This window comes from Anneissia japonica, unplaced genomic scaffold (genome assembly GCF_011630105.1).
Source record: "Anneissia japonica isolate Jap-2015-1 unplaced genomic scaffold, ASM1163010v1 scaffold26_len2425191_cov177, whole genome shotgun sequence".
Classification (NCBI taxonomy): domain Eukaryota; kingdom Metazoa; phylum Echinodermata; class Crinoidea; order Comatulida; family Comatulidae; genus Anneissia; species Anneissia japonica.
In genome coordinates this window covers 2378532-2392168 of record NW_022685220.1, presented here as the reverse complement: position 1 = coordinate 2392168, position 13637 = coordinate 2378532, and the positions used below count along the sequence as shown (strand labels likewise).

At 34.7% G+C, this 13637-nt stretch overlaps 1 protein-coding gene across 1 annotated transcript in view; it reads right to left on the bottom strand.

The window, feature by feature from the left end:
• Nucleotides 1-2543: 2543 nt before the first annotated feature.
• Nucleotides 2544-13637, bottom strand: part of LOC117108637 (protein cueball-like) — a 17096-nt gene continuing 6002 nt past the window's right edge. The window contains exons 3-5 of the mRNA XM_033250729.1: nucleotides 12830-13054; nucleotides 11667-11847; nucleotides 2544-2712 (exon numbers count right to left, since the gene is read on the bottom strand). Coding sequence (XP_033106620.1) covers nucleotides 2544-2712; nucleotides 11667-11847; nucleotides 12830-13054 — 575 coding nt within the window. The remainder of the gene's footprint in view (nucleotides 2713-11666; nucleotides 11848-12829; nucleotides 13055-13637) is intronic.

The following is a 13637-nucleotide window of genomic DNA, read 5'->3' as shown; positions in this document are numbered from 1 at the left end:
ATTTCATATAGTATTTTAGATAAATTTATAAACAATTTTAAATATTTAAATATAAACTATGAAAGTAAATATACGTAGATTAGATCAATAAAAATGGACATATTAGGCCTAGTAATCTTTATCTATTTATTTACACGAATAACATTTTCAATATCCTAATCAATTTTTGTATAGCCGGAGTTAGTTTCGACCTAGGCAAACCTTTGCTAAAAAAGTACACTTTCTCCATCAAAAGGCTTCTTCTATGAATGGAATGACCTTTTCGAAGCACGAACTCCTGTAGACCAAACCCAGTAACGTTACGATGTTTAATCGTACGGGAAATCCACTCACGAAATATTTTCTAATTTTATTATATTACCACCTTTTTATTACATATATCTTTTTCAAAACATAACTGGTTTTATAACATTATATAGACCCATTAAACACAAAAACTGCTCTGGCTTCGGGGGCTTCGCCCCCGACCCCACCGGGGCCCCTAGGCAGGCCCCCTGGACCCCACGCCTAGAGAACTCCCCTTGAAATGACCTGGCTACGGGCCTGGGTTCGGAATACCCACTATAATAGCTGAACAGCGTCGATCGCTAATTCGGTCTATTAGAGGTACCGTAGTCTAAAAAACTCACTCAATGACCTTCACTCCCTACGACAGGTGGATTGCTTTTCCTTTGCATGGCTTTGGTTATATACCATTACAGTAGCACATAAAATACTTATTATAAAGAATCTGTCATCTTACTTTAATGAAAATTATTATTTCTTATTATTATACTTAAACGTCAATTGTGAATCTCGGTAGGTCCTACGTGGTACATTCAATAGGAGAAAACAATGGAAACTACTTGTAATTATTCCTTATAATCTACCGGTACATCATGCGACTCACTTTATTCGTTAACTTAAAATATGTAATACTTAAGGAATTGCATTATGCAAACTCTAAAGAGTATATAGGCCTATTAAAAAAGTTAAACAATAATACATGGATCATTATATTAAATAAAACATTAAATTATTAAATATAAATACTGGATCCATCTAGTATATTGGTACATAGTGCGAAATCGGCAGACCAGCTTACGTATGCCGTATGTGGCATTAATAATAATAATAATAATAATAATAAATAAATAATAAATAATAAATAATAAATAATAAATAATAATAAATAATAAATAAAAAATAATTAATAAATAATAAATAATGAATAATAAAAAATAATTAATAAATGATAAATAATGAATAATAAAAAATAATAAATAATAATAAATAAAAAATAATAATAATAAAAAATAATAAATAATAATAATAAAAAATAATAAATAATAATAAATATTATTATTATTGTTAAGGCGTTCATCTTATATAGCGCTTCATGCGCAAAGCGCTTTACATTACTACCCCGGTCATTGGATCAAACACATATGGAACACATACTCAACACCAAATTAAATTATTAAATTAAATTACATTATTATTCCATAATATTACAGCTAGCAATCAGCGCAGTTGTGGAACCTACCAGGAACCCACGTGTACTCCTGGGTGGAGAGAGGCAACTGTAGATAAAGTGCCTTTCCCAAGGACACAAGCGAACTCTCGTACCGTAGACACTCAATAGGCCTTTTTTTCCTCAGGAAGGCGAGCGAAAGGCTGCACGGAAACCATGTGCTATGTTGTAAACAAATGCAATGGCGTGAGAGTTGGTGATCGCACAACGTCAATGAGAGATAAATCCTTAAAGATAGTTTATTATTTCCCTTCAAATTAAACGCGATGCTTGTTTAATTTAGATAAATATTCTGTGAACTTACATTTGCTGGTTGTTTCACAACTAAATGTTTTCTCGCGATAATTTCGACCTTGATGTACGCATAGTCTTATACACGTGCGAGCAGGTACGACTATCACCTGTATGATGCAGTTTCTTTAATTTTAAATCGTTCAACCTTCTGGTACAACACATTTTTTTTAATGAAGTTTAAACATTACGATTATACTAACGTTATAATATAATTTCGGTACACTTACGTGTGGGGTACCGCAAGCATTAATATATACTATTACTTCGCTTTGCAATCCTTCCAACAATAAACGTTATACATAAACGTAATGCACATACACACACACACACACACACACACACACACACACACACACTTCCACATACACACGCACACACACGCACACACCCATATACACACACACATACACATACACACATATACATACGTACATACCCGTAGGAAAATAATGTATAGAATTTCTAAAGAAACCATTCTATAAAATTTCTACAGCTTTTCTATAGGCTAATTCTATATGATTTTCTAAACCAGCTTTATAGAGTTTTAATAGATTTTCTACAAGGTCGCTAAAGGCTGTCTCTTATACACATCTAGATGTGTATAAGAGACAGATATATATATTTATATATTTTTGTCTATATATATATAACGTAGCCTAGTTTAATTTTTATAATGAAGAAATATAAGACGAATGTTAACATTATTACAGTATATGTTTTCATTTATTAATTCAACTCATATATTATTGATATTTCGCATTAGCTTACCTTCAACATCTAATTCCAATCTTGTGACAGAAAGGCTAGTATTTATAAGTATATCTTTGCTAACTAAATTATCCAATCTTACTCGACTAATGGCCGCAGGTATGTTATTGTTGGCGGATGTACTCCAGTACAAATAACTAAATACAAAAGAAAGCCGTATATATATATATATGTCAGTAGAGTATATATCATATTTTTTCATAACCACACTATGTCGTATATGGTCCTAACATGAGTAAAGAGGTTGATGCAACAGATGCAACATATATCAAATTAAAAATAGAACTAAGCAATCACTTTACACAATCAAACTAAGAATTTCTGTCAATCATGCAGATACTTTTTTGCTGCTCAAATTTTTAAAAGCGACTTTAAGATTTCAATGCTTATGAATGGAATATAAAAAAGATTTTACAAGTACTATGCACTTCTTACTTTCGATTTACAGGACGATGCGCTCCCTCGTATTGCGTGATCACTTATACAGGCGCCCCCAGCGAGACGTCATAACCTAACCCACGTTGCCGTTGTCAACACAACGCCAAATCGCTTAAAGCTTGTTGTCAAATCCAATAGAGATAATAAGAATACTAGAGCACTAACCGCAACGTATTCGATGTTCGAAATGTGTGTGTGTACTGTGTGTGTGTACCATCCAAGATGGCTGCCATAGATTTAGCCAATCAAATTTCGCTAAGCACCATCGTTTGCAATTGCGCCCTCAATTTACTCAGAAAGTTCAGTACAGCTAGTTACGGCCGTATGTTTGAAACTCGCGTTGCGATGTTTGGGCGTAATGTACACGATTTTAATTTTAATTTCTTGGTACTTTATTTTTTAATAAAATGCTCCAATTAGCCCCGTTTTGGCTACAATAGTTTAATAATTTGTTATTACCATTACTCATTATCATTAATGAAATGATAGTCAGTCAGAGGGCTTATTAATATGTAATAATATGTATAATAAGCCTGAAGGTGGCGCTTTACTACGACGGCCATATTGGATGGTACACATACATAACTCTGCATTGCTGCGCCATCTTGTCAGCACTCTAGTTGTTTAATAGCTCTATGTGAAATCCACACAACGAGCGACTTCCCCATGTATTCGCATGCGCAGTAGGGTTTCACGCTCCACTGCCCGTAGTAGAACGCCGCGTCGTCCAAATGGAAAGATGCTTCATAACTCTGTGTACGGCGCCCTCTTGCAAAAATGAAAACTTTTGAACTTTGACTGCCTTGACCTGGCGTACATCGCGCGAATTTACCTTTACGCTTAACAATTAGAAGCGTCGATTTACAATTAAGGAAAAATAACGTACTTGGTAACGTACGGAAGCTTAAAGTGACCTTCCGACTTTCCAAGTTTCCTAGATAATTATCTTGGAAACATGGAATAAATTCTTTTTAAGACATCTTTCTGAGATAATTTATTTTGGAAAGATGGATTTCTGAAATAATTTATCTTTGAAAGACGGAATTCTAAGATAATTTATCTTGGAAAGACGGAATTCCAAAATAATGTATCTTGGAAATACGTCTTTCCAAGATAATTTATCTTGGAATTCCGTCTTTCCAAGATAATGTATCTTGAAATTTCATCTTTCCAGGATAATTTATCTTGGAAAGACGGAATTCCAAGATAAATTATCTTATAAAGACGTCTTTCCAAGATACGTTATCTTGGAAAGACATCTTTCCAAGATACTTTATCTTGGAAAGGCGGCATTCTGAGTTAACGTATCTTGGAAAGACGGAATTCCAAGATAATATCGAGTAGACGAAATTCAAAATTCAAAGAAGTAAGCAAAGTTGATCTACCTGTGACTTAACCAATGAGTAGGCCTATATTTAATTGTTCAAGTTCAAAGTTAGCAAAGGTTTGCCCAGGTCGAAACTACAGTAACTCCGGCTATATAAAATTGATCATAAGATTGAAAAATATTAATCTTATTATTGTAGTAGTGATAATATGTACACGTTTTATTTATTGTTATTTATTCGTTAACGTCATTATATTTACATTTAAATAAATGTTAAAATAATCTTATCTATCAAAATTGTATAATTAAATACTATAGTAATTGGCGAGCCGAGGTATAGCCTAGTCTAGGCCTAAACAAGTGACTATATGTGAGTGTATACAATTATGAAAAATATGATTAAAACGCAAAATTGTATAACAAAAAAAGAAGAAGGAAGAATAGGAAAGAGATTTGGAGCGGCTGAAATATCTTCTGAAAATATAACAAATTACAATGAAATACAATAATATTCACTCACAACATGTAATGTTTTGTTATTAGGTAATAGGACATAAAAGGCAACTGATGCAAACATAGTCTTACATACATAGGAATAAATACCTAACTAGGCCCTATGATTATATAATCATAATATAATCATAATATATATAATAATAATAATAATATATATATATAATATATATATAATAATAATCATTTATAGGATATATAGGTTTAGAGGCGTAGATAATTTTGTGCTATATCAAATTTAACTTTATTATTATTATTATTATTATTATTATTATTATTATTATCGTCTTCATATAACACTGCAAAATGTACTCTATATATATACTCGTATAAAAATTACGTATTAGATAAATAAATATACAGTAATGTTTAAAAAAGGCCGTCCCCCGCAAGTCGAAAAAAGCATCGCAAACAGCCCACGTTATTTACCTGTAATTTTTATAATGAACATAGGAAGTTCACACACTGCCACGAGAGGGCCTGACTAAAAAAAAACCCGTTACAATTCTGTAATGCAATATACGCTAGCTGCTCGTTCTTCCTATCTATATTCTTGGTTATTAATATAATATTTTTGTTGTGCCAAAAACATGAAAGCTACATTGATGAAACACTCACACACTGTATGACATAGTTACATATATTAGGAATCGACAAGAAAAATAAAAATCTACGAAATTGTATATGTTCTATTTTTATTCAATTTATAAACTCACCTCTTCAGATATTGCCATGTGCGAGCGCGTTAGGCCCAGAAAGTGAAAAAGTTTGGCGACAACGCCTCCGCCTGTATGAAGGCCTCGAATAGGCTTATGAATCTTCCGTTTATCCCACGGTGAGGCTACGCTAACTTTGACGAAGGTTTCGTGTGGTTTTTTTTTTTTTTAATGAATGGAGTAATTAATCGGCAAGTAATCATTATAGCAACATTTGGTAGACTTTATAGTTGCGTAAAATAATATTAGTGCAGTCGAATTGATTGCATATCCTGAAAATGCGTTTTTCATCTAACTCATTAGTCGAATGTCTGCACTGTTGCTTTCAGCGTCCATCGAACAACGGCCAAACTGCGGTATCGTCGTGCAATTAAGCTTTCACTTTCCTATAGCCTAGCACTCTCGCACTTGGCAACTTTCTAAGAGATAAGACGAAAATTAGCTCCAACGAAGTTTGTTCCTCTGTCACACCTAAGCCGTGTGACATGACCACGTAGTGAAACAAACCTACGTAGGGCCAAAATTAATGATGAGGTGTCCATAGATTCGATTACTTCTATGTGTACTGCTCGGCTGCACAAACAGGTGAATAAGACTGCCCAACGTTTTGCCTCCGTATGTCCTCTTGTCTTTCTTACCATGATGTTCCACGGCCCAAATACATCCATGCCGACGTTGGTGAATGGGGGTGTGGTTTCCACTCTATCCTTCGGTAAGTCGGACATAATTTGTGTAAGAAGTTTTCCTCTTAATTTTCGGCAGATCGTACACTGATTAATTATGCTTCTCACTAAATCGTGGGCTCCAATTATCCATTTGCCTCCGGATCGTATGACTGAAAAAGTTGTGTGCCGCCCTTGGTGTTGTACTTCTTTATGAAAATGTTCAGCTATCAATTTTGAGACATGGCTTTGTTTAGGAAGAAGCACTGGATGACGTCCCCCAAGATCGAGATCAGATCGTCGAAGTCTTCCACAAACACGGATGATATCGTTTTCGTCAAGGAAAGGAGACAATTGGTACAGAGGGCTATCCTTAACGGTATCGCAGGAAGCTGAGTCAGCATTCTTTTTTAGGTTGTCTATCTCTGTCTGAGATTGATCTTTCTGTACTGTGGTGATAATGGATATCTCAGCACGTCAAAATTCTTCAATGCCCACCAGTTTAGGTTTTGGGTTATTTTTTTCTGATTTGAAAGTCTGTGCTTTGACAATTAACGTTGCAATAGCTCTTCTGAGTGATATCCATGTAGAGAAGCGTGAAAAACGTTCGCAGCCTAAATTAGACTTCGTTTTGTTAGTAGCTGATAAGCTTGTGGAATTTACGTTGGCTTGTTTACGTAATTCTGGATCACTTTCACCGAGTAGGTACTGCGGGTTCGGGTGAGGTTTTTCTCTGGATTCTGAAAAGTAGTTCTTCTGCCAAAGAAACATCGGTCCTTTGAACCAAATTGTAGCATTAAGATGACTAGCTGGCACAGAACGTGAAGCTATGTCGGCAGGATTCTCGTCTGTAGGTACGTGGTGCCACTGATGTAGTTCTGACAAGGTGTGTATTTTGTGAACTCGATTTGCGACGTAAAGTGTGAAATCGTTTGGACTCGTTGGATATGTATCCTAGTACCACTTTACTGTCTGTGTAAAATGTGGTACTATCTAATCTTATTCGGCTGTCAAGTTCGGAGCAAATTGTCTGTGCAAGGGTGGTAGCTAGTACTGCTGCACAAAGTTCCAGTCGTGGTATCGATACAGCATGTGTTGGCGTTACCTTCGCTTTGGCCAGCAAAAAAGAGACATAGTGTTGGTTGTGCTCGTCTACTTGTCGCAAATAAGCCACAGCTCCAATGGCAAGGTTGCTGGCGTCGGAGAATATATGTACTTCTTTGCTTTTGACAACACCAAAATCTGGTGGCCGGTACCATCTTTTCACGTCTACATTTTCAAGATGATTGAGTGACTCCAGCCATTGGTTCCATTTAGGAAGGTATCTCTCTGGGAGTGGTCGATCCCACACATCCTGAGGAGAGTTGTGTTCGCCTTTCATTTCTGTCGTTATTTCTCGTAGGAGCAACTTTCCCTGTATTGTAACGGGGGCTATGAATCCCATTGGCCTATGAATTCCCATAGGCCTATGACTTGATATGCAAGTTACAACAACCATGGTTACAGCATGCACGCAAAGATCGTACGCGATGGATACCCTACGCGGGGCTATATACACAATCTTTTGTTACTTTTTTTCGCCAGTGACGTCATGGTAAAATCGTATATAATGGCCTGTAACTTCATAAACAATTGCCAAATAACGATTTTAATGTTGATTCTATTATTAATGGCATATCAAAAATCTCCTCTAAAACAAAAAATCATTTTGCTAGTTCTCTTTTAAACTATTGTAGCCAAAACGATGCCCAGTGGAGCATCTTATTCAAAAATAAAGTGCCAAGGAATGAAAATTAAAATCGTGTACACTACACCTAAACACCGCAACGCTCGAGTTTCAAACATACGTGAACTACACTGAACTTTCTTAATAAGTTGAGGGCGCAATTGCAAACAATGGCGCTTAGGCGAAATTTGATTGGCTAAATCTATGGCAGCCATCTTTGATGGTACACACAGTTCTGCGTATTTCGAACATCGAATACATTGCGGTTAGCGCTCTAGTATTCTTATTATATCTCCATGGTCTAGCTAGACAGTGTACAATACGGTATGCTGTCTGCCGCCAGTTAAAGCGCCGCCAGCGTTTCAGCCAGGTCCAATGTAAACATTGAAAGGGGTCTATACTTAGATGATTAGACTGAAAGTCCAGCTTTAAGGAGTAAAATTTCCCAGCTTCTAATAAATGTGATGAACAAGAGATAACTACTACATTCCCATTACGAAAATGACCAATTCATTCCAATTGGAAATTGAATTGGATTCAATATGAGTCAGTTGGATTGTAATTGGAATGAATTGGATCCAATTGGTTCCAATTAAGAAAAAAATCCTATTGAGATCAATTGGATAACAAATGTCCAATAGGATTTTTTTTCATAAATCCAATTGGAATGAATTGGATGACAAATGACCAATTAGAAATTGGAAAAATCCAATTGGACAATTAATCTCCAATTGAAATTTTTTTTAAAATCCAATTTGATAATAAATACCAATTGAACTAAAAAAAAAACAAATCCAATTGGAACAGATTTCCAATTGGATTATAAATATCCAATTGGAATTTTTACTTATTCCAATTGGATAACAAATATCCAATTGAATTGCCTTTAAATTCCAATTGAATAAGAAATATCCAATTGGATTATCTTAAAATTCCAATTGGATAGCAAATATCCAATTGGATTGTTTTTCAATTCCAATTGGAAGAGAAATATCCGATTGGATTGTTTTAAAATTCCAATTGGATAACAAATATCCAATTGGATTGTCTTTAAATTCCAATTGGATAACAATTATCCAATTAGATTGTCTTTAAATTCCAAGTCCAATTGGAAACAAGTTCAATTGGAAAGTGCCAAAATCCAATGATGTATTTTCCAATTGAATCCAATTGGAAAGTGCCAAAATGCAATGATGTAATTTCCAGTTGGAAAGTGCCAAAATCCAATGATGTATTTTCCAATTGGATCCAATATGATTTTTTCCAATTGGAATGAATTGTCCATTTTGGTAAGGGAATTATATGACAACTTAACACAGCCAAAGGGTGTAAACAAATATTTAACACTTCTTTCGTTTGAGGACGGTGAGCACACAGTACGGAGGAACCAACAGACCGTGACCGTACTCGCAACCAAGTTGCGTTCCGTTTACGCGACGGGGGAATATACGTGCGAACGCGCGCCCTCACTTTAGTTACCAAACCATGGCGAACTTACACAGAGTTCATGAGGCACTTGTCGCTGCGTAGGCATTATTATAGGCTAGGCCTAGGCAGGCCGCGAGTACCTTAATAAATTAGGGCCTAGGCTAGGCCTAGCTAGACCCAGGCCAGGCTAGAACCGAGCCGAGGCTGTCCATCTAGGCCTAGGCCTACAGTACATCTACATTTACTAGGGCTATACGACTTGTCTGAATCATCTAAATGTATGTGTTGTATCACTGACTTTGAACATGAAACCATAATTTCATTAAAGTGTTATCATAAGTTAAACAACGAGATACATCACTCTCCAATTCTAACTCTATTCGCCTTTAATAATAAATAATAATATGTCGTTCTTATATAGCGCTTAATGCCTTAACAAAGCCTCTAAGCGCTTCACATTATTACCCCGGTCATTGGATCACACTCGCCGCGTGATGCTGACATACAAGACAACCTCTTATCGTTGTGTTCTAAACCGCGACGCTATTTTCAGTCAGAACCGTCCTCAAATTCCGCGGTACTGTGAGATGCAATCTTTCACGCATGCGCAGATGAATTTTCGGCTCTGATTACCGTATTAGATTTCTCCCGTACTGAAACGAAAGCTCGCTAATGAAGCTGGAGCGCCGGAGGGGCGGTTTTTCTAAACGCCAATACAGTAATTTTAGACTACGAACATCCTGATCAGACGTTAGCTTACCAATTCAGGGAGGTGCTTAGACGAAAAACATCGAACCACAGCTTAAGTCAATTTATGCAAGCGCTATAGCCAGTGTTGTGTAGTGAGTAATGGGTGATTTTACTGTTTTTCGCTTCTATTGTTTAAAATCGGTTTGAACAGTTTTACAATTTGGTTGTAATTTGTTTCAGCACAATGATTATATTTCGTTAATTTGCTGATTTAAAATACGACTTTGAAGCATTTTTCAACCAATTTAACTGTTTAATGTATGAAAGAACTTGAATTAGTTTTTGTTCAGAAAATTTGTGTTTTTATTGACAATAGTTAAATTTCTGTTATGTTAAGTGTGTTGTGTCAAATAATAGTCGAACGTTGGGCATAATTTGGAGAAACTGTAAGTTTATGAATGATGGACCTGTTGTAATTTGCTCGTATAAAGTGATCGTTTGTCCGCATCTAGAAGCCAGGCCCATCGATATAGACAGAATACAAAGTAGTTTTAAAATTTTAGGCCCTGATTATCTATAAAATATTGAATCATTAAGTAAACGTGGACTTTAATGTTAATTTTTTTTACAAAATTTTAAATTCTATTGATTGCAATCTTGTACCTTTGTTTACATTGAACGTTCCTAGTCGTACTCGCACTAAGAACATAATCCGTGTTCCATTTGACCGAGTAGACGTAATAAAGAGAGTTTATCTCAAAGATTAGCCATATCAGTCAAGAAGAAAAAAAATACCTTAAAAATTCAAATGGAATTTTGAATAGCCCCTTTAAAAGATCAAATAGATTATGCTTTCAACTAGAAACAGATTGAATTTAAGAGGGATATGTGCAAAAGAGAATAGTAATATTTAAGGGTCTGAAAATTAACGTGGGATTACTATTTTATTCAAATTTTAATTTCAATTTAACAACTTACTTAAATTTTTAAAAAAATAAGGAATTCAAATGCGGAATTCATATTATCATTCTTTACCTCATGACTGATATAGTAGTACATCGTTAATGTAAATTTGTACAATACATATTTGTTTCCCTGTGTATGTATTTTCTCCAACCTGTTTATGTAAGTTTCTATCGCTGTTGGTTAAGGTTTGAATAAATTAAATAAATAGATAAATAAAGATAATAAAATACACAAATAAAAAATCGGAGGTAGTCAAAAATGGTGGTCAAAAAAAGGTGGAGGCCGTGATAAGCTATGGAACGCCGCTTTTCTTTTCATTTTATGTTTACGTCTAGGCCTGTCCAACGAAAGAGTAGGGGGAATGTAAAGGGGGCCTCCGCTAGCGCCACCAGACCACTGTTTATAAAATATATATTTTTATTTGGACACACGACTAAACAATAGGAGGAAACACAGGTAAAAAAAAATCATGCACAAAAGTTATATAAAGAAAAACCTACATACCTTTATCATGTTATGCTCGTGCGCTTATTCAGTATGAGAAAGAGATACTTTTTGATGGAGGCTGCCTAAGAAATTAAATAATAGGCTTATATATTAGTATTTATAAGCATGTGTATCTTACCCGTTTACTGCATCTATTTGTATTCCTCTAACAAGACCTGCAATATTAGGAATAAGTGTTATTCTGTCGGTGCCATCTAAGTTAATGACCTCAATTTGGTAAACGTCGCTGTTCAGGCTTCCAAAATAGAGTCTCTGTTTAGTGACATCAATAGCAATTGCTTCATATCTGGTATCTGTTTCTGTAATCGAAAAGATGTTTGACTCATTTTTAATGATAAATATAATATATTGTATTTTATTCATATATTATATGCCTAGGCCTACTTGATTAGAGACGTTATATGCCATGGATTACACGTGACAAACCAGAGGAAATAAGTTCATTCTAGATAATAAGTGACAAACAGCAATTGAATTAAGCATTTCAAAGGCATTAAACCTTAAAAATAAAAATTATTGGTCTAAAATATACAATCAAAATAATCTATAAAAACAGTTGGCTAGCCCCAGCCAGGTGTGTTTCGATACCATGCATCATACGCCCACTACCAGTGAAGCAAACATTTTTGAACAGTCACTTTTTATTACATTTATAACGGCAAAAAGTCTCATCCAGCGTCGGTATTTTACTTATATGCATGTATGCCGGTACTATTAATGTAGGCCTCTATAAATACATATTTGATATGTCTAAAGCCCTATCCAGAATATGACATTTTATATAAGTTGTCATGATGACTTGTATACCATGCATCATACGCCCACTACCAGTGAAGCAAACATATTTGAACAGCCACTTTTTGTTAAATTTATAACAGTAAAACGTCTCATCCAACATGTATACCAGTACAATTATGTAGGCCTATGTAAATGTATTATCGTACTTGACATATTCATATATTATTTATATGTCTAAAATATTGTCATGATGACATTTTGACATACTGACAATATTATAGGCACATCATGAGTATATGGGCAATGGGCATACAGCAGTTTCTATTTGTCAAATATAATTTGAAAGTATGGACGAAGCTTAAAGCCCTCTCTAGACTGTCAAATTTTGTTTGACAAAACAAGTGACATGCCTAAATATGGTCATGATGACATCATATCTTGACCATATATAGGCACATCATGACTATATATGGGCATATAACAGTTTTTTGTCAAAGAAAATTTGATAACCTGGACAGAGCTTTAGACTAGAATAACATTTACCTCTAGAAATGAATGTTTCCAAACTTTTATTTTTCAGAGAATATTTATTAATCATTTCATCTCTGTTCGTGAAATAAATAGTTGAAGTAGATGGATTGTAGGCAAGTTGGCCTGGTTCCACCATAGGTTCGATCTGAATTTTCGTCAAATTAAGATCAGAAGGATTAGAGTGATCGATATCCGAAATATAAATGCCAGAATAGTGTGCCGCAAAGATGACGTCACCTGTGAAATATTGATAGCTTATATTTATTTAAAAAATATATATATATATAGCACTGCCTTTTATAAAATGCAGTATTAATCCTCCTTTATTACTATTAATAGGGCCTAATACAAGTGAAAAGTACAATTATTTTAGTTGTTTCGAACATACTAAACGATATGCATAACAGAAAGTTCCACTGATTAATCTCAGAAAAGAAAGTATAATACATACTCAAAGTATTGAAATGCACGCCATCGTGTTGGGATTCAATATTCCGACATTAATTACAGTATGTCATCATCAGGAATATTCAGGGGGTGGGACAGGGCATCCCACAAATTTAGGGGGTGGGAAGCAGAAATTAAAAAAAAAAAGAAAATTCCACTCAGGAATCATCATTGGGAATCATAGTCCAGCAAACTTTGGTTGGTTGCATTTTTTTTTGCTATATTTTTTAAAAATTTTATATGATGTAGAGTAGACATAGATAAATCAAAAAAGTATGTGCAACATTTTTTTTTCATACGTAAGGGGGGTTGCCAGCCGTTTCAAAATGGCCGCCATTTTTTCCTAAAATTGTCACTAATATTGTAAATTTAT